The 22475-nt window shown below is 36.0% G+C and overlaps 1 protein-coding gene and 1 pseudogene across 1 annotated transcript in view; both read right to left on the bottom strand.

Moving 5' to 3' along the window:
• The window catches only part of CDK13 (cyclin dependent kinase 13), a 141830-nt gene that overhangs the window by 93804 nt on the left and 25551 nt on the right, over positions 1–22475 (bottom strand). The window contains exons 2-5 of the mRNA XM_045828091.1: positions 19996–20655; positions 7636–7806; positions 6130–6269; positions 4425–4595 (exon numbers count right to left, since the gene is read on the bottom strand). Of these exons, the coding sequence (XP_045684047.1) occupies positions 4425–4595; positions 6130–6269; positions 7636–7806; positions 19996–20655 (1142 nt within the window). The remainder of the gene's footprint in view (positions 1–4424; positions 4596–6129; positions 6270–7635; positions 7807–19995; positions 20656–22475) is intronic.
• LOC123811691 lies at positions 14875–16960 on the bottom strand (annotated as a pseudogene).

Raw genomic sequence — 22475 nt, 5'->3', positions numbered from 1 at the left:
TGGAGGCGGAAAGTGTTATGGTAAGCGAAATAAGCCAGGCATTGAAAGACAAATACCATATGATCTCATCTTTAACAGGAACCTAAACAACAAAAGAAAGAAACAAGCAAAATATAGTCTCTGACAGGCTGACAGTGACCAGGGGGAAGAGAAGAGGGAATTTCAGGGGAGAATGGGAAGGGTTTACAGGAACAAATTTAAAGGACACATGGACAAAAACCAGGGAGAGGGTGGTAATGAGAGGGATGTGGTGTGGGATGGGTGGGCGGGCTGGAATGGGAGTAAAAGGGAGAAAACTACTTGAACAATGATTTTTAAAAAAGTGATGCACACATATATATACCTACAATGGAATATTCAGCCATAAAAAATAAGGAAATGTTGACATTTACTATAATATAATATTGAAGCCATTATGCTAAGTAAAAGATTACTGATTGCCACAGGAGGGGGTGGGAGGTAAGTGAAATGGATGAAGGTGGTCAAAAGGCTCAAACTCCCAGCTATAAAATACATTGTCATGGGGATGTGATGCACAGCATAATGACTATAGCTAATAATACTGTACTGTATATTTGAAAGATGCTAAGACAGTGAATCTCAAAAGATATCACAAGAAAAACTAGCTTGGGTGATATTAACTGCATTTATTGTGATGATTTCATATGTACAAATATTAATTGTTGAATCTAATATAATGTTATGTCAATTATATCTCAATAAAATAATTTTTAAAAGGGATTATCTTTTACACTTAATACTTTCTCATGTACTCCAATACAGTTAACTAATAACTAGTATCTAAATGAAAATTCTCACAGAACATACTTTCTTATTTATCAAACCTCATAATTACAAACAAAACTATGGTGAAAAAAACGATGAGGTACAAAAACATGAAATCTATGATTTGTAAGATACAGTGCTAGGCACTATGCAGCAATCAAAGCAAAACAAAGAGTTCAGGGAATTTATAATCTGGTATGGAAAATCAATTATGACCAGAAATATATGGAAACTATGAACACTGTATATGTTCAGAGGTAGTAATATTTTTAAAAATGTTAAAGTATGGACAGGATTATAGTAAGTAGAGCTCATTTATCCACTCAGCAATTAGCAATACAATACCTTCTACAGTCTAGTCATTGAGCTCAGTAAGAGGTTACAACAGTGAATAGAACAGGTAGGGTTCCCACCTTCATGGGGAAAAAAAAAATAGGTAACAAATCAATCCAGTTATTCTAAAAAAGTTATGAAGAAAGAAACTAGCTAGGGCTCTTAAATTATGTGTGTCTATCTATATTCAGTAGAATATGGGAAGACTGCTCAGGTAAGGCCTTACTAATGGATAAAGCAACGTTCAGGCTGAGACCTAGTAGGTGAAAAGTCAACTTTTCAAATCAAGTGCGTACATGTTTGTGTGTATGTATGTGGTGTGTGAGTGGTGGGAGTAGAGATGTTTAAGTCCAGGGAAGAAGCATATTTAAAGCTGAGAAGTGCATTGGAATATGTAACAATTCAAAAGACCAATGTGACCGAAGTTTGGTGAGCACTCTGAAAATTGGCATAGATGGGACTGGAGAAATAGGCAGATGGCATGATCTCAGAGATCAAAGAAGCAGGAAGTTCAGGATATGTTTGGAGGAAAATCGAATATATTAATTTGGCTATAGTACAATGTTAATGAAAAGCAACATATCCATACAATTCTCAGTTATAAAATTTTAATTTAATTCTTAACACAGTAAGAGAAATAATGTTTCCCTTAAATACATGGAAGGTTAACAGCCTCAGAAGGGCTAAAGATCTTGCTAAAAAGGTCTTATTAACACTGCTAATAAGCTAAGTCACAAATCCCATACATAATAACCTAAGTCAAACCAGTACCCTATCAACTACACAATAAGAGGTAATGAGAGGTCTGGCCAAGATGGAGGCATAGGTAGAAACACTTCCCTTCCTCATACAACCAAAAGAAGGATAAAAACCAATTTAAACACAAAATCAACCAAAATTGCCAGAAAATCAAGGGCCTGAAGTCCAACAACCAAGGAGTTAAAGAAGAAATTTTCATCCAGACTGGTAGGAGGGGCAGAGACTGGAAGCCAGGGCAGACAGACTCACAGCATCGCAACTGGCAATCAGGATTTCCCACATTCACATTTGGATAAGCTGGGAGGAACAACTGTGGAGCAAGACAAACTGCACAACCCCAGGTTCCACCACAGGGAAATAAAGCCTCAAAAACTCTGGCCATGAAAACCTGTGGGGGTTGTAGTGGCGGGAGAAACTCCCACTCTTGTAGGAGAGTCCACTGGAAAGGCCCCTGGGATCCTAGAACATACACAAGCCCACCAACCGGGGAATTAGCACTTGAAAGGGCACAATCTGCTTGTGGGAAGCAAGGGAAGTGACAGAAAGTGGGGCAAAAGCTGAGAAAGCTAGCAAGTTGGCATTGTTCCCACTCTGACCCCTCCCCCACAGACAGTGCCACAACACAAGTAGGTTACCTAGCTCTGACTGAACACCTAAGGCTCTGCCCCTTTCAATGTAATGGGTACTCCAAGACAAAGAAATTTGGTCCACCAAAACGCCAGAAAAAGAACTAAGCAACAAGGAGACAGACAACCTACCAGATGCAGAGTTCAAAACACTGGTAATTAGGATGCTCACAGAAAAGAACAAGTTCAGTCGCAAAATGAAGGAAGAAACAAAGGCTATACCAATTGAAATATAGGAAAATATATAGGGAACCAACAGTGAAGGGAAGGAAACTGGAACTCAAGTCAATGATTTGAACGAAAGGAAGAAACAAACATCCAACCAGAACAGAATGAAGAAACAAGAATTCAAAAAAATGAGGAGAGGTTGAGGAACCTCTGGGTTCCTCATGAAAGTCAAGGACCTACATCCAAGATTACTCTATCCAGCAAAGCTATCATTTAGAATGGAAGGGCAGATAAAGTGCTTGCCAGATAAGGTCAAGTTAAAGGAGTTCATGATCACCAAGCCTTTATTATATGAAATGTTAAAGAGACTTATCTAAGAAAAGAAGATCAAAAACTGAACAGAAAAATGACAAGTTCATAACTATCAACAAATGAACCTATAAAACAAAAACAAAAACTAGGACAGGAACAGAATCAGAGAAATGGAAATCACATGGAGAGTTATCAGTGGGGAGGTCAAGGGGGAGAATGAGGGGAAAAGGTACAGGGAGTAAGTAGCATAAATGGTAGGCACAAAACACACAGGGGGAGGTTAAGAAGAGCATAGGAAATGGAGAAGCCAAAGAACTTACATGGACATGAACTAAAAGGGTGGGGGGTGGATGCTGGAGGGTGGTAGGTTACAGGGCAGAGGGGGATAAAGGGGAGAAAAAATTGAGACAACTCTAATAGCATAATAAAATATACTTTAAAAAGTAGTGATGAAAAATACAGTTAAAAATACAAACTAATGGAAGTGACATCATTTAAAAAATATTTCTGAACAGTGTAGTGATTGCTGGGAGGAGGGGGATATAAGGAGATTAAATGGAAATGAAAAAAAAATACAATAAAGATTATTTTAAAAAATGCAACTACTTTCTAAGTAAAAAGGAAAAATAAAAATAATTCTGATGATCTCCATAGTACATACATAATACTTTCAAACAGATATTCCTTTATACAAAACAATTATCATATATCATATCAATCATTTTATACTGTTTTTCCTGGAATAAGACTGTGTGAGTGCATGTGGCTGAGAACACTCAGAGTCTAAGTAGCATGCTGAATCAGAACATAGGTACTTTAATCTATTTTATATTAGAATTAGTTTGAAAAAAAATCTGCTCTTCAAAACCCACAGATTATAAAGCAGTCAGCCTTGACTCCAAAATCTTACTCTGAAGATCTAAAACGTACTGGAAATGTAGCCTTTCTTTCACCCATCATGTGCCCTAATGATAATCACTTTAAAAATACACCAATTTATTTTTGGCTTTTCTGCTAAAAGCCAACCATATACCAGGTGCAGTTTATTAAATGCAATTTCAGGTAAGATTTTTGCCTCCACACTTTTAGAAATAATGTATAACCCTACCTGAAGTTTCCCATTATGTTACGCATTATAACATTAAAAATATAAGGTATATAAATTCTAATACCACTATACACTGTTTCTCAATCACCAAAAAAATGAGGAAAAAAATTATACAGTGCTGCTTGAAAAAGCAACTACTGCTAGTGAATACTTTATGTATGATACTGGTAAATGTACTGATGTTTACTTGGGTGACATAAAACCCACTAAAGTAAATAAATTAACTTTTCAACTCAACTACATTTACTAAAATGGTCAGTATCTATAACAAAATCTGCAAGACAGATAAATCATGAGTACACAGAACTGATTATGTAAATATGTACACATACCTTTATCCTTTTTAAAATCCAAAGCATCTTCTTTATCAGTAACTATCTCCTTCATATTGATAATACTCTGGTGAGTAAGCTGCCGGAGAATTTTAATTTCTCGAATTGCTGTAATTGGAAAGCCTTCCTTTTCATTATCTAGACGTACTTTTTTTAGGGCTACCATTTCTCCTATTAGAAATTAAATAAAATCAGGTTACCAGCTGACCACAACACATTTTTCTTAATTTTAAATTTACTTTAATTCATAATTTCTGTTCCTACCTCTTCAAATTAAAACCCACAAAGCATATACTTAGTTTCCAACATACCACATAATGTTGACAGATTAGATACATTACACTGTCATTGTTAAAAAGTAATGGAGGAAAGGATAAATATATCCAATATACTTATATATGCATAAAATCTCTCTGAACAGATGAGAAAATTCTGTAGATTGTACAGGTGAAAAACTTTTCACACATTAACTTGCCTAAACTTGCTCAGTTATTCAGTAGTGAAAGTGGGGTTCAAAGTCTGGTTTAGCTGTCTCAAAAGTATATGCTCTTCCCACTGCATAAAATAGCTTCATAATTTAGATATAAGTAAGTTTGTATCAAATAAAGCATACACATACACACATACAATTCCATTATAAGAAAATATTCATCACTATAATAAAGGTTTGTTGATTCCACGTCTTTGGAGATAAAAAGGAATTCTGTACGTACAAACTGTTCGAAAGAAGAATTTTATTTCTTTAATCTTTAAAACATATTTAATTTGGGGGGGCATACATTCTAAAATGTGGGGCAATTACTTATTTTATTAAACAGCTTTGAAAGATATAATTTAACTTCTTTTTAATAATGCAGAATCATTATTATCAACGTATTACTAGTCCATGCTATAAATGCCTTAAAAGGAGGTTCTAAGCATCAGGTAGTCTCCCTTTATTAAATGTTCAGAAACAGCTATGCTATTTTAACCTACTGGGTTATTTCAACAAGGAATTTTAAGGTTATACTCTGGCTCAGGGCATTACTTTAAAATGAATTTCCTCTGACAGTTACTTTTTCCTCTTCTGCAAAGCCTTTTAAAGCTTTCTCTCAGTTCCTGCTTAAATCTGAAAGATTAAGCTGCTAAATAAATAAAGACCTCCAAATAAAGCATAACTTCTATAAAAAAATTTTTTTGGCTAAAATAAAAATGTTGCAATAATAATTACTACAACAAAATTTACTACTAAGACTCCTAACGTCAATATACCTTTTCCCTATGATTACTAACAACCTAAGAATCTATTCACCATAAAAGAAAAGAAACCTAAATCCCACCATACTACACATCACGAATACTACAGGAACACTTTTAGATCATAAATGTATGCACATCCACTTACATATACTCAATTTACAAAAGTGCATTTGTAAAATAAAATAAAAAAACAAGATCAGCAAAACAGAAAAAGGACTCAATGACATGAGACAACAGTGCGGTGATTGTGGGAAGCAGGTTGGTAGAGGTGGAAGATGGTAGGTCTAAGGGGGATAAATGGCAATAAAAAATACAATGAAAAGTCAGAATTAATTAAGCCTAAAAATCCCAAGATGAAATAATAATTTAACCTTTTTCCTGAAAATTCCTGAAGTTATACGTTAAAAAAGAAACACAAATCAATACATTCATTGACCTGAAGATTCAGAGCATTTGACATCCTTACCAGTGTCTTTATCCCTGGCCTTGTAAACTTGTCCATAGGTACCTTCTCCAATAATTCCAATGATATCGAATTTATCCACGCAGCGTTTTCCCCAGTCAATATCTTTTTCTTTGATTTCACCAAAGCGAGGCCCACATATTCTATCAAATATAGTTCTGAAGTTTTTATATACAATCAAGCAAATTGAATAACCTGTTAAATATTCAATATCTACCTGCCACCCAATCTTACATCCTTATTTCCCCACCCTTCCACATTTGTGATCTAAGACAAGTAACTCTGGGATTTGGTAATATAAATTATCATGAAAGGCAAGGTATCATTCGCCACAGTGACTCTTTTTATGTAGACTAGCACTTAAATTGAGAAAGAGTAAAAGTAAAGCTTATATGAAGGACTTCCATAAATAAAACATCATTTTGTAGTGAGTGGACAAATCCAACATTAATATGCAGAGTTAAAGTTCTTACCAACCTCCAGAAAGTTTTACACACACACACACACACACACACACACACATTTTCAAAATACAAAATTTTGATATAAAAATCACCAAACATCTAATCATAAGGCTCACTGATAAATTCAGACTTACGATAGATAAAATTATCTTAACAGTGGAAATACCAAAAAGACTTTTAGTCTAAGAGAATACGAAAGTATTAATAAAATCAACTCTCAGTAATCCACACGTTAAGTGTGTGTGTTATACATGTGATAAATATTTGACATTCTTCAAAAAGACATGTAATTTTGTAGTATTTTAATATTCTGGTAGCTATCAGAAATTCAAGTAAAGGAATAAAGCTCTTAACACTCAAGAAAACACTATTTTAAAAAGTTTTCTAATTTTCTACTCCATAGTAGAAAAATAACCTCATACTAGGTGCTCCTTGGAACAGCAATGCTTAAATCAGACCTATTTCAAAGTCTTATACTTTCAATTGGTTACATTAAAAAAAAAGAAAAAAAGGAATCAATATTCTCCCAACTTAACTGATGAACAGGTATCAAGGGAAAGAGTTATCTCCAGGGACTTACTTGAAGGAGTGTAGCATACAGATTTAACCATTCTTTCATTCAACCTCTTGTAAAAATAAAGGGATTTAATTATGGCAGCAAATCCAAGGAAAGCCTAGCAGCATTCCCATTACTAATTCTGTTCCAGCTCACTTAATGCTGACTTCCACCTTGTCCAATTTTAGTGATTCTATGTTATTTAAATATCTTAATTATAAAGGTTATCTTTGGCACAATACAAAATTAATATATTACAAACTCTGAGAGAAAATTAAATTTGGTTTTATTAGTCATTTCAAACAGGTATGCATGCAATCATGAATTTTTTTTCAAAACTCTAATGGAGTTTATTCACATACTTAAGTTGAAAGAAAAAAAGTACACTGTTTATTACTTTAAATCTTAATTGTGTGTTTTATGAGTTTATTATGATGATCCAGAATCATCTCTGGTCAATTTAAGAGTAGGTAGAAAGCAAGCACATACTTAGGCCTCCGTTTATTATGTAATTGTGCTGTTGTTTTCTTCTCCTCTGGACTCTTTGAGAGATCATCTCCTCCTGGTAACTCAGGGGGCAGTGGTAAATCAGCAAGTAGACACCGTAGTTTCTTTTCTACTTCCTTTTTAACTGCTTTTACTGAAATATTTCCTCGTAAACTAAAAAAGAAAGTCAGACAAAAAAAAAATACACATACAAAAATTTATTTCCATGAGAAATAAAAATGCACCTACATCTTACATCAATCAATAGCAAAATACCACTAAGTACTTTACTTTCCAGATAAAATAATATACTATATCCAACTGCACAGTATAAAATTGGGTGGTAAAATGATGTGGAATTAGATCAAAACTAAGGAAACTTGAACAAAGTATATATTAATATAGGTTCATTAATTTTAAAGATTTTACTTATTTATTTTTAGAGAGGGAAGGGGGGGAGAGAGAGAGAGAGAGAGAGAGAGAGAAACATCAATGTGCGGTTGCTGGGAGTTATGGCCTGCAACCCAGGAATGTACCCTGGCTGGGAATCGAACCTGGGACACTTTGGTTCCCAGCCCACGCTGAATACACTGAGCAGGTTCATTAATTTTAACAAATGTACCTATTAATGTTGTTGAGAAAAGTGAATGTAGAATATACAGGGAGTCTGTAATTTTTCTGTGAGCCTAAAACTGTTATAAAAAATTGGTCTATTTTTTAACTGTTAAATAATTACTATAAACCTACATCAAAATTGAAACTCAATTGTTTTATAAGACAATTCATTAACATTGTAGTTTTGGTATAATTCTATCAAAGAGCAAAAGCTGTTTTGTTGTAAGAAATAAAACTAGAAGCTATTATGCATCTTGCCCACCAAAATAACCACAAACAAGTAATTTAGCATCACCCCTCCCTTTTCATGTTAACTTTTCTCAACTGGACACTGATTCTTTTCATTTTTAAGGCTCCAATTACTAGAATCACAGGTGAAAAGTTTAGCTCAGTTTTGTAATTTTTATGGATGCATAAACAGTTCTGATTTTTAAAGTACATCTTTACTTGGTAACTGATTATTTTAAACCTCCCAGGTCTTATAAAATCTTTTATCTGATAATATGACATGTTGAAAGAGAATCTCAAAACAATAATAAAACTTGGACTTCACATACTTTCATAGCAGTTATGAGTCCCATAATGAAAAACTTAGTGAAACTACACTGCTGTGGTCCTAAGTTACTAACAAAGTTATCAATATATATCACTGAATTTTAATTTCTTATAACAAAACTTATATTAATTTTTAACATTAATATTATACAACAAATGATCCTTTAAAACCACTTGATAAAAACTATCACTAATCAAAACAAAATTGTACCTTTTCTTCATAACCCTGTGTTATTAGAAAGTTCTGTAACCAAAAAAAAAAAACATGCTCAGAAGAAACTAGTTTACAATTTTATTTTTCTGCAGTTTTATTTTTAAAATAATGGTATCAGAATTCCCTTTTCAACATTACTATTACCCATTCAACAAATACGGATTGGGTATTCTATGTTCTAGATATTACATAAGGCATTGGAGATCTAACAAAAACAAAACAAACAAAAAAACCAGCCTGGACTGGTGTGGCTCAGTTGGTTGGGCATCATCCCAAAAAGTAAAACGTCATCAGTTCAATCCTATGTCAAGGCACATGCTTGGGTTGTGGATTCAGTCCCCAGTAGGGGCACATAAAAGAGACAACCAACCAAATCAGTGTTTCTCTCCCTCTTTTTCTCCCTACCTTCCCCTCTCTCTAAAAATAAATAGATAAAATCTTTAATAATAATAAAAAACAGTAACAATTAAGACAGAATTCCCCTCAGAAAGGAGCTTTTAGTTTTTTGGAAGTCAGGTGAGCCACAGGATAAAGTACTATACAAATGGATTCCCATAGTAATGTAGTAGCTAACAGATAACTTAATGAGTATTGCAAGATAGTAAAAGCTTCTTTCTAGAACAGATAACATTTTAACTCTGTCTGAAAACTAGCCTGTTCAAGATAATTTGTTTAGAAAAATGAAATTGCTAACTTGTAATTAGGCTTTCTCAAAACTGTCATTTATCTGAGGATTAAAAGAAATTTTGGTGGGCGGAAACTAAATTAAACATCTTAATTTAAAAAAATGTATTTAGTGATTTTAGTGAGAGGGCTCAGGGAAAAGGCAGGGGTTAGGGAGAGGGAGGTGGGTTGGAGCAGGGGGAGAAAGAGATTGAAAGAGAGAGAGAGATTTCTGGCCAAGCTAGAGGTATAGATACACTTTACCTCCTCCCACAACCAAAAGGACAACAAACTTGAAAACAAAAAATAACGAGAACTGCCAGAAAATCGAACTGTATGGAAGTGCAACAACCAGGGAGTTAAATAAGAAACATTCATACTGAGACAGGAGGGGCAGATGCTCGCAGCAGGGATGGAAAGGACTCATGGCAAGGTGGGGGCTAGAGGATGGGGTGGGCAGGGGATGGCTGGTGCACTAGGAAAGGCGGAGGCTGGCAGAGCAGGCAGTCCCACATTTTCGTATAGTTAAAATGGGAAGAACTACTGGGGAGTGAGGCAAAACAGGGAACCCAGGGTTCCAGTACAGGGAAATAAAGCCTCAAAACTTTGACTGAAAAAATCTGTGGGGTTTGAGGCAGCGGGAGAAACTCCCAGCCTCAAAGGAAAGTTTGGCCCTGCCTGGCGTAGCTCAGTGGATTGAGCATGGGCTTCGAACAAAAATGTCACAGGTTCAATTTCCAGTCAGGGCACATGCCTGGGTTGTAGGCCACGGCCCCCAGCAACCGCACATTGATGTTTCTCTCTTTCTCTTTCTCCCTCCCTTCCCTCTCTAAAAATAAATAAATAAAATCTTAAAAAAAAAAAAAAAAAGGAAAGTTTGTTGGAGAGACCCACAGGGTCCTAGGATGTACACAAAAACACCCAGCCAGGAATCAGCACCAGAAGGGCCCAATTTGCCTTGTGGGTAGCAGAAGAAATGACTGAAAGCCAGCTGAGAACTGAGCAAGCAACATTGTTCCCTCTCAGACCCCTCCCCCACATACAGCACCACAGCGCAGCAAAGTGGAGTTGCACCATCCTGGTAAATACCTAAGGCTCTGCCCCTTAATATGTACACTGAGACAAAAAAATATGGCCCAAATGAAAGAAGACATCAAAGCTCCAGAAAAAATACAACTAAGTGATGAAGAGACAGCCAACCTATCAGATGCATAGTTCAAAACACTGGTAAATCGGGCTGCTTAAAGAAATGATTAAGTATGATCACAAAATAGATGAAAAAGTGAAAGCTATAAAAAGTGAAATAAAGGAAAATGCACAGGGAACCAGCAGTTATGGGAAGGAAACCAGGACTCAAATCAATGATTTGGAGCAGAAGGAAAAAGAAACATTCCACTGGAACAGAATAAAGAAACAAGAATTCAAAAACATGCATAGAGGCTTAGGAACCTCCAGGACAACTTTAAATGTTCCAAACATCCGAACCATAGGGGTGCCAGAAAGAGAAGAGTAAGAGCAAGAAATGGAAAACTTATTTGAATACATAATGAAGGACAACTTCCCTAATCTGACAAAGGAAACAGACTTCCAGGATGCCCAGGAAGCACAGAGTCCCTCAGAAGTTGGACCCAAGGAAGGACACACCAAAGCACGTCAAAATTACATTACCCAAGATAAAGGTAAGGAAAGAATCTTAAAAATGGCAAGAGGAAAGGAGACAGTTACCTACAAAGGAGTTCCCATAAGACTATCAGCTGATTTCTCAAAAGAAACCCTACAGGCAAGAAAGGGCTGGAAAGTATTGAAAGTCATGAAAGGAAAGGACCTACATCTAAGATTACTCTATTCAGCAAAGCTATCATTTAGAATGGAAGGGCAGATAGTGCTTTCCAGATAAGGTCAAGTTAAAGGAGTTCATCATCAGTAAGCCCTTATTATATGAAATGTTAAAGGGACTTATCTAAGAAAAGAAGATATTTAAAACTATGAACAGTAAAATGACAACAAACTCACAACTATCAACAACTGAACCTGAAAAAAACAAAAATGAAAACAAGCTACACAAAAACTAGCACAGGAACAGATTCACAGAAATAGAGATCATATGGAGGGTTATTAGCAGGGAGGAGTGAGGGGGGAGAATGGGGAGAAAGGTACAGGGAATAAAAAGCATAAATGATAGGTACAAAATAGATGGGAAGGTTTAGACTAGTATGGGAAATGGAGTAGCCAAAAAACTTAACATGTTTGACCCATGGACATGAACTAAGACAAGCGAATGATGGTGGGAGGAGGGTACAGAGCAGAGGGGAATTAAAGGGGAGGAAAAAAATGGGACAACTATAATAACATAATCAATAAAATATATTCAAAAAATAAAAGAGAGACAAACAAACAATGATTTGCTGTTCCACTTATTTATGCATTCACTGGTTGCTTCCTCTATGTGCCCTGGCTGTGAATCAAACCAAAAACCTTGGTTTATCCAGGCAATGCTCTAACCAACTGAGGTACCTGGGCAAGTCAAAAGTCTTAATTTTACTTATTATTTAAAATTTAAAAGACTGCCTATATTCCAATATATCATTATATGAACTATCAAATTCAGCTATATTCCCAGGCTTAAAATAAATGAAATACTGTTTTACAAGAATAAAATTATATAACTAAGACATTGTATTTTCACCGAACACTTGCAATAACCAAATAGAAAATGTGATTTAAAAGTTTCCATATACTACTACAGCAACAAAAACACTAAAATGTCTTAACAAGAAAATGTACAAGCGCAACAGAATAAAATTTAAATATATGACTGATGAACATAACACTAGATTTGAATGAAAACAAACCATGCTTTGCATGGGAAACTATAATAGTACTGTCAGACTCCAAATTAATCTATAACATTTAATAGAGTCCCAAACAAAACCCCAGGAATAGTCTGTTAAATACAACTTAACAAGCTGATTGACTAAAAAATCTAAAAATAAAAACAAAAACTGCAAAGAAACTTTTTTTAAAGAGAATAATGACATGGGATTTGTCCTGTCATTTATAGTCACCTATCTAAAAAGATCTCAAACAAAAAGCCAAAGGCTGGATGAAGCCAAAGACGATGTATAACTGTCTAACTGATTTAACTACCAATATTTTTTTTTGAGCATGAAAATAAAATCTTTATTTTCAGTCATTACCCACCAATAAAAGAAAGTTAGGTTCACAGTTTTAGCTCTTGACACAAAGTGAACTAGGAGGCAAATTTACATTCACCAGATACAACTAATGGACCAACTTTTTAAAGTTCAAGCTATTTTGAAAGCTTCCAACATATCAGATATTGCTGTGTAGTCTCTAGAAACAGAATGCCAGCAATGGCTGATAGTGAGTGGAACTTGTGAAGTGTTTTTAATAGGTGTTTTCTATATGTTTCTAGAAATTAAGTTTATAAACATGTTACACATCCAGAAATGAGTTAAGATACTTAAAAGTCCGAACATACTAACCTATTAAGAGGGGTCAAAAGTCCACATGGATTAAATTAATACTTGCCTCTGGGTAGCAGGTATGTTTGTAAATATAAAATCATATTAGACATTAGTACCAGTATAAAACATGCTCAGCATCATAAGATCCAAAACACCAACACAAGTTATTCATCATTTAAAACTAATTATCTCCTTCCTAATATATGTCAAGCTGGTAGATAACTAGATTAATAAATCTATTTCAACTGATTAACTATTGTACTGTACAATTTCTCTTTTAGAAGTATATTGAGAACTAATCAGCAAACAAAAGACATTTGATGATTTAAGATTTTCAATATTTTAAAAACTGAACATTATCACACACAGGTAGAAAACTACTAAAAGTTAATGAGTGACAATTTTTTAATCTCTGCTTATCAATAAATATTTCAGAAAATAAAGTCCTAGAAAACCTGTTTATTGATCATTCTCTCTATGTATGTTTTACTAAGTGCACTGCTGCTCCCATTCAGGAATCCATTATTAACCTAATTTTCTAATAGAGGAAGAGGTAAAAGATACTTACCACCTTCTTTGGAACAGTTCAAAATTAATAGCAATACAGGAAACTCAGAAACAGTAAGATTTTTGGTTTATATTTCATGAGTGGTGCTGCTATTCCAACCTTATAAAATAAAGCTGTCTGCTTTCCAAATTCCAAATATTAACACATTTCCACATCTTAACATACTAACCAGTGCCGTTTGGTTTCTTTATAACAGGAAGGGTTAAAGGGTCATTGATTATGGGTGTACAACTTTGATTTGGGACCTTTCCACACACACAAATCACACCAAGTAGCCAGACCCAGTTTAAATATCATGCATTAGCCAAATCAACTTTGTTACACCCACCCTGCTGGAGGGGGAAAAGCCCAGCACTCATAAAACTACTTTACCTGACAGGATGTGTTTGTTCTTCAACAATAAGTAACTTAAACATCTTACTACTAGACAGTAAGGAAACTAGTTTGGTTTTTAAAATGGGAAATTGACACATTTTAAAATGTATATATTGTATATATATAATTGTATATAAATGTATATATATAATTGACAATTCCAATTGTCAATTATAATTTGAACCTAATGAACCATGCAAGCAGAAGGATTAATAAACCAATGTGCTTTAAATTTGTTCAAGTCATAGTTCTGTATATAAAGATTTAGCATGTAACAGCAATAATGAAAAATGAAAAAAGATTTCCCCAGAAATGAAATATTAAAACTAAAGTTAAATACATAAAGTCATTAGTATTCCACACAGCATAAATTTTAACAATCAAGAGTTTACATGTCCCAGTTGACCATGTGTGTAAATGCAAAGCAGTTACTAAAACTGATATTATGTCCAATATTTAAAACCAGTCTGTAACTGGGGAAACATCTAAATTCTTAATTAAAAAACACAAATTAAGTGAAAGCTTTAAACTGGTACACATGTTCACAACTATATTTCAAGTTTGGAAATGCATATTTGTAAGTAGCAATACAAAATTTTAATGAAGAATGCATAATCTCTGAAAATTATGAAAACGTCCCTGCTACCAATACATTTCTAAATACAAAACTGACTACCATGTTGTTACTTCCATGTAGCGAGAGACGTTCATTTTCAAAACAGATAAAATTCAGTCTCTAGGTGTAAATGCTATGAATGACAGTCTTTTCTTTTTTTTTAAACTTCTTGGTTAGGATCCTTAAGCATGCAAAACCTCAGAGAAGTAGGGTCCACAAAGGAACCAGGGTTGTCTTATGGCATCCAGTTAAGCCAGAGCTGGGAATGCCTCTGGGTCGCCTACATCAGGAGCTGAAGCACTGGACTTGTCAGTCCTGCTGCCATGGTTTGGACGTCCACCACTGTTGGGGACCACCCTGCCTGGTCTCAGGAAGCTGTAACCCCCCGTGACTTAGGCTAAGTGAGAGACCTCCAAACCAGGAGCCACTAAGGAGCCAAAAACTTATTTCCCTGGCATGAACGCTGCCTCTTCTGTGCCTGACCTCCTAAGCTTGATCAATTAGCCAATGACGGGTAAGATTTCCCATGGAGGGAATCACCTGAGACAGGCATGATCACGAGGAGGCCTCTGGGAAGAGACTCGGGGCTGTGGAAATGAAGGGGTGATGGACATCAACCCCTGCCCCCTCGGCTTTGTCAAAGCCTGAGTCCTTGTTCTTAGAAGTAAAAAATCCAAGTCTCCTGGCTGCCTTTTCTCCTCTGTTGACTCAGGCCTGCAGGAAATAGCAGGAGCGGTGCAGCCCAGACCAGAAACGGCAGACCCCCAGGGTAATCAGGCCTGGGGCATAGAATATGCAAGATCCTGTGAGATCTGTTTGCTGGAGGGTGTTATTAGATTAGAATATGGAGGCAAAGACAGGAAACCAAAACTAGCCCTCTAAGCAATATGTTAACATTCCAAACTCCAGAATCACAACGGGGGTTCTGTCTGCACCTTTGTAAGTTACCTACTTCTTTTGATCTTTTCTGCCAGACAGTGAATTCACAAACTAAGTCTGTATTCTCAATAAAAATCTGCTTGGGAATGGATACGGGGCACTCCCCAAGAGAGAGTGGCTGTTTTGTTCCTACTTCCTCACAGGACCTGGTTGTCTCTGTGTATGTTTTTCTCATGTGTAGACAAGCCATCCGCAGCGCTCCGTGCTCACTGCAGGCCGGTGAGCGAGCGTCACACCACACCCAGGGCCACCTCGTCCTCCCCTGCCACCACATCCTGGGTGGCCAAGGTCTCCAAAATTGATCTCCAGCTGAGAAGTTATATCATTTGCTGGCTTCCGAAAATGATGGTCCATAACTGAATCTTCAGCATGAGCCTCTTCACTCTTTGACTTAGGAAAAATAAATTCCTTCTTCCACTGCCCATCAGCACCTTCATTTGGTTTTCTGATACTAAATTCTACTTTTGCCCGGTACTTATTTTGAATAGCCTTCCACTCATCCAAAGTAATTTCTTCCGGACCCTCTTCCTTTACTCCTTCAACTTCATTTTCTTTATTTTCAGTGTCCGCAACTGGATGTTCTTCACCTTCAGGTGTTTCCTCAGTCACATTGGATTGCTCCAAGTCAGTTAATTTATCTTTGACAGTTCCCCGGTTGTGAGATCCGCTACCTCCACGTTTATCCTCGTGCTTCAGGCCAGATCTATTACTTTCACTATGCCTATCAAATTCTCGTTTGCTACGAGAATCAAATCCATCTCCTTGGGACGTTCCACGCCCAGAGCCTCCTTGACCTCTTCCAAGACCACCACGACCTCGGATAGGCTGGTCAATAATCAGTCTATCAACTAAGAATTCTCCTTCATCCTTTTCTTCAAGTTGGCTTTTCAAATTGTCCACGAGGTAGTCGCCTTTCTGGTCTCCTTTCAATTATTTTTCCTTCTCCCTGAAGTTGTTGATCAGATCTTCTTCCAACACGTCTTATGCTTTCTTTCTTAAGTGCCACTGGCAGCTGCATGTCCTCTTTCTTTTTAGCCACGCCAATGTTGGACGGCAGTGGGTTTTTGCAATCTTTCTCTTCATGCAGCTGTTCGCCTGCCACGTTGAAGTTGGTCTGGGCTTCTGCCTGAGCTGCGCTCTTGGCCCCAGGGCCCCCCAACACCGTCCCTGCCGGCTTTTTTTTGTTTGTTTTCTGCTGCCTTCAGCACCTTGAAGGGGTCTGATTCGTCGTCAAATAGCTGATCGAATCGGTTGGTGACCACGCAGCCAAAGCCTTCCTATACATGCCCAGGCATGATGCTGGCTCGGCTGCGTGTTCCTCCACAGATTGCAGTGGGCCACGCCGAGGCAAGAGCGCCTGCTTCAGCTGTTCCCACAAGATGGCCGGCGGAGAGAGTAACTATCAGTATTTTTAAATCAATCAGAAGATTTGCATAAATATTGAGATCCCAGGCTTCTTAAAAAAAAAATGAAAAACTCTAGGCACACAGAACCCAAATCCATGTATAGCAGCACTAAATTTGAGGCTGAATAGCAGGGCTGTTCGCTGATCAGTAATTTATTCCATTCCTTCACTTTTACATTATCTGCCTACCACTATAATAGAAATTTGAGTTTGAGAGCCAACATACCATGCATCTACAAATGTTAAAAAGGTAGTGGCGAAGAAATAATTAAATATGTTAATAGAAAAGAAAGTACATAAACACAGATATCTATAAGAATTTTTATATATGGTGCCACAAATCAGTGAGATGGATTATTCAATAAATGATGTTACTAATTGGACCTGTTGGTCCACAGGGTGATAGAGGAGAGCCAAGTCTTTCTTCTTCACTTAAAAACCAAAAACACAGGAGGGTTAATAAGAAACAAAAACAAAAAAATGTTTGCAAAATATGAGTCTTTTTAAAATTTATATACTCTAAAGTTTTAAAGGAAAAATAATAGCTACTATTTTTAAAATGGAAAACATCCATATATCCAAAAACAAAACAAATAAATCTCAAAGACAAAAAACAGCCTCTGAGGCAAAGATTAAGATCCCTAAATAAGGAATACCTACAAATCAATTAGAAAAAGAAAATCAATCTTAAGGAAAAGTCAGCGTAACATGAGAACATGCAATTCACTAGAAACAATAAATAGCCAAAAAATGTTCAGAAAGATGCTATATCTCAACAAGCAAAAAATGCAAAATTAAATCATTACATATTTTAAAGATTATCAAAAATTCAAAATCGACAGTGTTGTTGAAGTTAGTTCATACATTGGATGTATAACTTGTTATATAATCTTACTGAGATACATGGTGGCAGTTTCTATCAAATCTTTAAGTGTGCATACTTTGGCCTTGAAACTATCCTACAAAAATTGCTCGGATGTACATGAAGTATTAATGTAAGGTGACTTTACTAGCAAATAATTATAAATCTAAGTATCCATTACCCAACAGCAGAATAGTTAATAAGAGCATGATGCATCCATTTCTATAGGTAGGAATAAATCTCCAACATACCAAATGAAAAAAAATGTCAAAGAATATTATGTACAGTATGATCGTAATATATTTTTAAAAGAAAACAATGTTATATGAAAACATACAGGTAACAGTCTATTTTATGATTTTCAGAGATTAATGAATTTTAGGTCTAGTAAAGAAGTTCAAAGTAAGCCTAAGATATTATTTGGCTAGGAAACAAGAAAGCACTCAAAAACCAATGCAGTTATGTCAAAAGGACAAAGGAGCCAGTTTAAAAAGTTCCCACTGGCCAAATTTCAGACAGCTGGATCATCAAAAGGTAACTGTAACTGGTGTTATAGTCTTTGGCCACACATGTTAGTAGTAGTATTCAAGAGCCATAAACTTCTATGTCCATGAAACATACAAACACATTAAAATAAAAAAAAAAGCAGAGATACAACAAAAGAGCAAAGTAGAAAAGACAGGAAAGAAGGTGGGTCAAAAATTTCTTAATGACCAACTATGAAATGTGCAATCTGTGTGAATTACAAACAGATGCACAAAGAATATCCTCCTTAACCACTCAATAGGAATGTCCTGAGTTCTTGAAAATACCACCAGTAAAAATTTACCCCTATAGCACATATGAAGAATAAAGTGGAGAAAGAGTCACTAGTTCAGAATCACTGGATTCTCAGGTATTAATAAGTGACTCAATTCTGCACTCATTGTGCTGGAAAGCCCATTCTACCACTCATCAAAATTATAAATCACTACTGTTATAAACTTTCAGTGCTCCTGCGTAACAATCAAGCATGGAAATAACACAATTAGAGTACCATAATGAGATAACACCTAATTAAATTGCATGGGATCTCTGGGCAACATTTCTGATTTACAACAATTTTTTTTGTAAAAAAAAATTGGCCTTATGAGGCATGAAACAGGAAATATTTTTTGGTTTAAGTCACAAAATTTTCATAATGTTAACCAAAGTGAGCACTTAAAAGACCTGCCCACGTGGTGTTTTAACCTACTTGTTTTCTACTCTATCAGCCAGGAAAATCATCCATATAGTTGCTTCATAACAGAAAGTAAGGGGAGAAACAGCTCTAATTTCTTCATAAAAATAAAAATAAATTAAGTGATATAATTAGGCAGATAGAACACAATAGCATAATTCTCCTATCCGAGCATATATTTAAGAAACAAACTTAGAATTCCATTTACCTCTTATACCTTTATCCTCTTAAAAATGTTCAAATAAAAAATAAGCCACACCCCCAATATTTATAATAGATATATGTAAACATATTAAAGGAAAGCATAACCACATTATGGGTTTTCTGTAATATGTAATTAATCTCTATTTGCAAAAATTTAAAGTCAAGAAAAGACTAAAGTGTTAAATTTGTAGAGCCACCAAAACTGGTAAATTTAAAAGGCCACTGAAAAAAACTTGGAAATAACCAAGATACATGCTTTGTATCACCCAGGACAGATGCTTTCATAAAATGTCCTGTCTCTGACATATCACTGAGGAGTATTAAACCAAAGTAAATACTGGCATTTCTAATTCCCAAACTCAAACTGATAATACATTGTATCCCAAAGCAATGGCAAATTTTTCCTGGAATTCTTAGCATAAGCTGTAATTTTGTCATTGTACAAACAATATACAGCATTTTAAGACATATATTTAAATTTTATTAAGACATACATTAGAAAGAGAATCAATCTAGTTGCTTATGGTCTCTTTTTGTACAGGGTTTTTTTTTTTTGGCAGGGGAAGGTCATATAATTTCTTATTTCAAACTTACGAATATTTTTCTTTAAATAGCTACTGACCAAATTCTTTGCACTTACCTATCAGCATCTTTATCTTCAGGCAGCATGGGAGGCAAAGGTAATGGTGGTAACGTAGAAGTCACTAGAGCCACATGTTGCTCCTTCTCCTTGGCTCCTATGCTTGGTGTAAGTGGTTTGGTTTTCTCTTTAAGAGATACTGGTTCCTCCTTTGTAGCAGCAGGTTTACTCTCCTTCCCAACTACAACTGCTTTCTTGGCAGCTTTATCTACGATCAAATTATTGTCCACCTTTGTTACCTGAAGAGGTGGCTTTGTTTTTGCCTTGTCATTTTTCAAAGTTCCACCACTGGAGGGAGAAGGTGCATGTTCAATCTTAAGTTTCTTCACATCCTTCACATGGTTTGTTTGTGATACACTGGCAGCACTTTCTGTGCTCCCCTTGGTAGGTGTAGAAGTGTTGGAGGCTTTGGCAGCTTTGGCAGCAGCCTCAGCAGCCTTAGCTGCCTCTGCAGCCTTAGCTGCCTCTGCAGCTCTTGCTGCCTCTGCAGCTCGTGCTTTTTTATTCTTGTTCAATTCAGCTGCCAGGCTACTCTTCAGAGTTAGTGTGCTAGGAGAAATACTAGAATGACGACTTCTGGATCTAGACAATCTGTGCCTGCTACGAGATCTTGAATGCCTGGATGAATATGGGCTTCTGCTTCGGGATTTGGCAGACCGTCTGGTGGAAAATAATTAAGATTTAATCAGTAATCAGAAAAGTTCAGTTGAAATTTACCAAAACTGATAACTTGAGCCTGTGAAGTAATTTATTTAATTTCAAAATCATAGTATAATTTTGTGGATTTATTTATTTATTTTTAGAGAGAAGGAAGGGAGGGAGAAAGAGAGAGAAACATCAATGTATGGTTGCCTCTCACGTGCCCCCACTGGGAACCTGGCCCGCAACCCAGGCATGTGCCCTGACTGGGAATCAAACCAGTGATCCCTTGGTTCGCAGCCCACGCTCAATCCACTAAGCTACACCAGCCAGGGCAATTTTTGTGGATTTTTTAAGTGCTTTTAAGTAAATTATCTGTGATCTGGTGGCTATAAGTTTTCCTGAAAATACAGGGATTGTCTAAATCTTGATCTAGGCTATATGCTCAAAGAGAGGTTGAATGAAAGTAATATCTGTGAAAAGAAATACTGTTACTAATTAGGGGGACAAGGCATCACTGCTAGGACAACAGAAGTACTGGCAACAAGGATAACAGTGTTATCAATACTGAAGTACTGGTAGCAGCGACCAGGGAGACAATCTCTACATATCAAAAGCACTCTCACCCATTAAGTTCAGAAGTAGGTCTATCTACAAGAAGAGTGAAAAAGAAAACCTGTCATTAGGCAATAACTAAAAGTCTCTAAATCTTGGAAACTACTTAATCACTGTGCAATGCACTTCTCAAAGATTACTAGAAAACACAAAACTACCATATATTTAAAAGCATAGAGGCAATCAAAGCTCCTATAAAACATGCAGTACAGCACCAAATAAAATGAGGTTGAGCTTTTCAAATCTATACCTTATCAAAGCTTTATACTCACAAGACAAAACACTATGGCGCTATTTTAGCATGTTATCTCATTTAAGCTCACATCAAACCCAGTAAAAGCATCTATAGTTTACAGACAAAAACTGAATCTAAAGTACTAGATTACATAAATCAATCTCATAATTAGTAGTTACACTGGTTATTATCTTATTGCTACTACCCTAATCCCTCCAATACTCTTCTATTCTATTCTGTAAACAAGGAGGCTAACTTCAATAGATACATCTTCTGGGTTCCAGGGCTGTCAATGGCAGATCACAGGGCAGAGAAAGTCTGGATTATTTCTTCCCAGCTCCTTCCTTTCTCTGGACCACATTTTCTGACAGAAGCTGTGTCCCTCTACTACCATGGCTCCTGTCAGGCACACCTCTTTCCATAGCTCTCACTAGGCTCTGATAACATTGTATTTTCCTCACCCCTTCAAAATTCCCTCTATAAATAGTGAAAATACACTCTGTGGGTTCCCTTAATGCATTCCATTTCTGTGGTCCTTCATTCAAGCGTCTCGAACCGTCTGAGTTTGATTTAGTTTTCTTCTAAAACCTTGCCTGATCTAGTTGTGTGCCAGGTCCTAAATTCAGACCTTTTGACCCTGAAGTAGGTGCCTTAACACAATTAATGCATTAGAGGGAGCTTGGTAGGAGAGAGCTCTTCCTGTAATTTTGCTGAAACTGTTGCGGGGGGTGGTGATAAATGAGGAGAAAGCAAAGAAATTCCTGAGAACCTTAATTAAAATGTGTAGAAAGAAAAGGAAGAACTGTACATTTTTCCTTATTTCTAACATTAATACAGTATGAAAGGAAAAAGCGCAGGAAGATTCTAGAATTCTGATAAAACAAAATAATAATAAGCTTTAGAATAAACACAAATACAAATTCAACTTCTTCCTTATTTTTTCAAAACATTTCAAAATGTACTGAAGGACAACTAGTGTTCAGCACTGAGC

The sequence above is a fragment of the Phyllostomus hastatus genome, unplaced genomic scaffold (assembly GCF_019186645.2).
Source record: "Phyllostomus hastatus isolate PE091 unplaced genomic scaffold, TTU_PhHast_1.1 phas_scaffold_78, whole genome shotgun sequence".
In the NCBI taxonomy this organism is placed as follows: domain Eukaryota; kingdom Metazoa; phylum Chordata; class Mammalia; order Chiroptera; family Phyllostomidae; genus Phyllostomus; species Phyllostomus hastatus.
The sequence above is the reverse complement of the archived record's forward strand: the minus strand, read 5'-3'. Positions and strand labels throughout refer to the sequence as shown.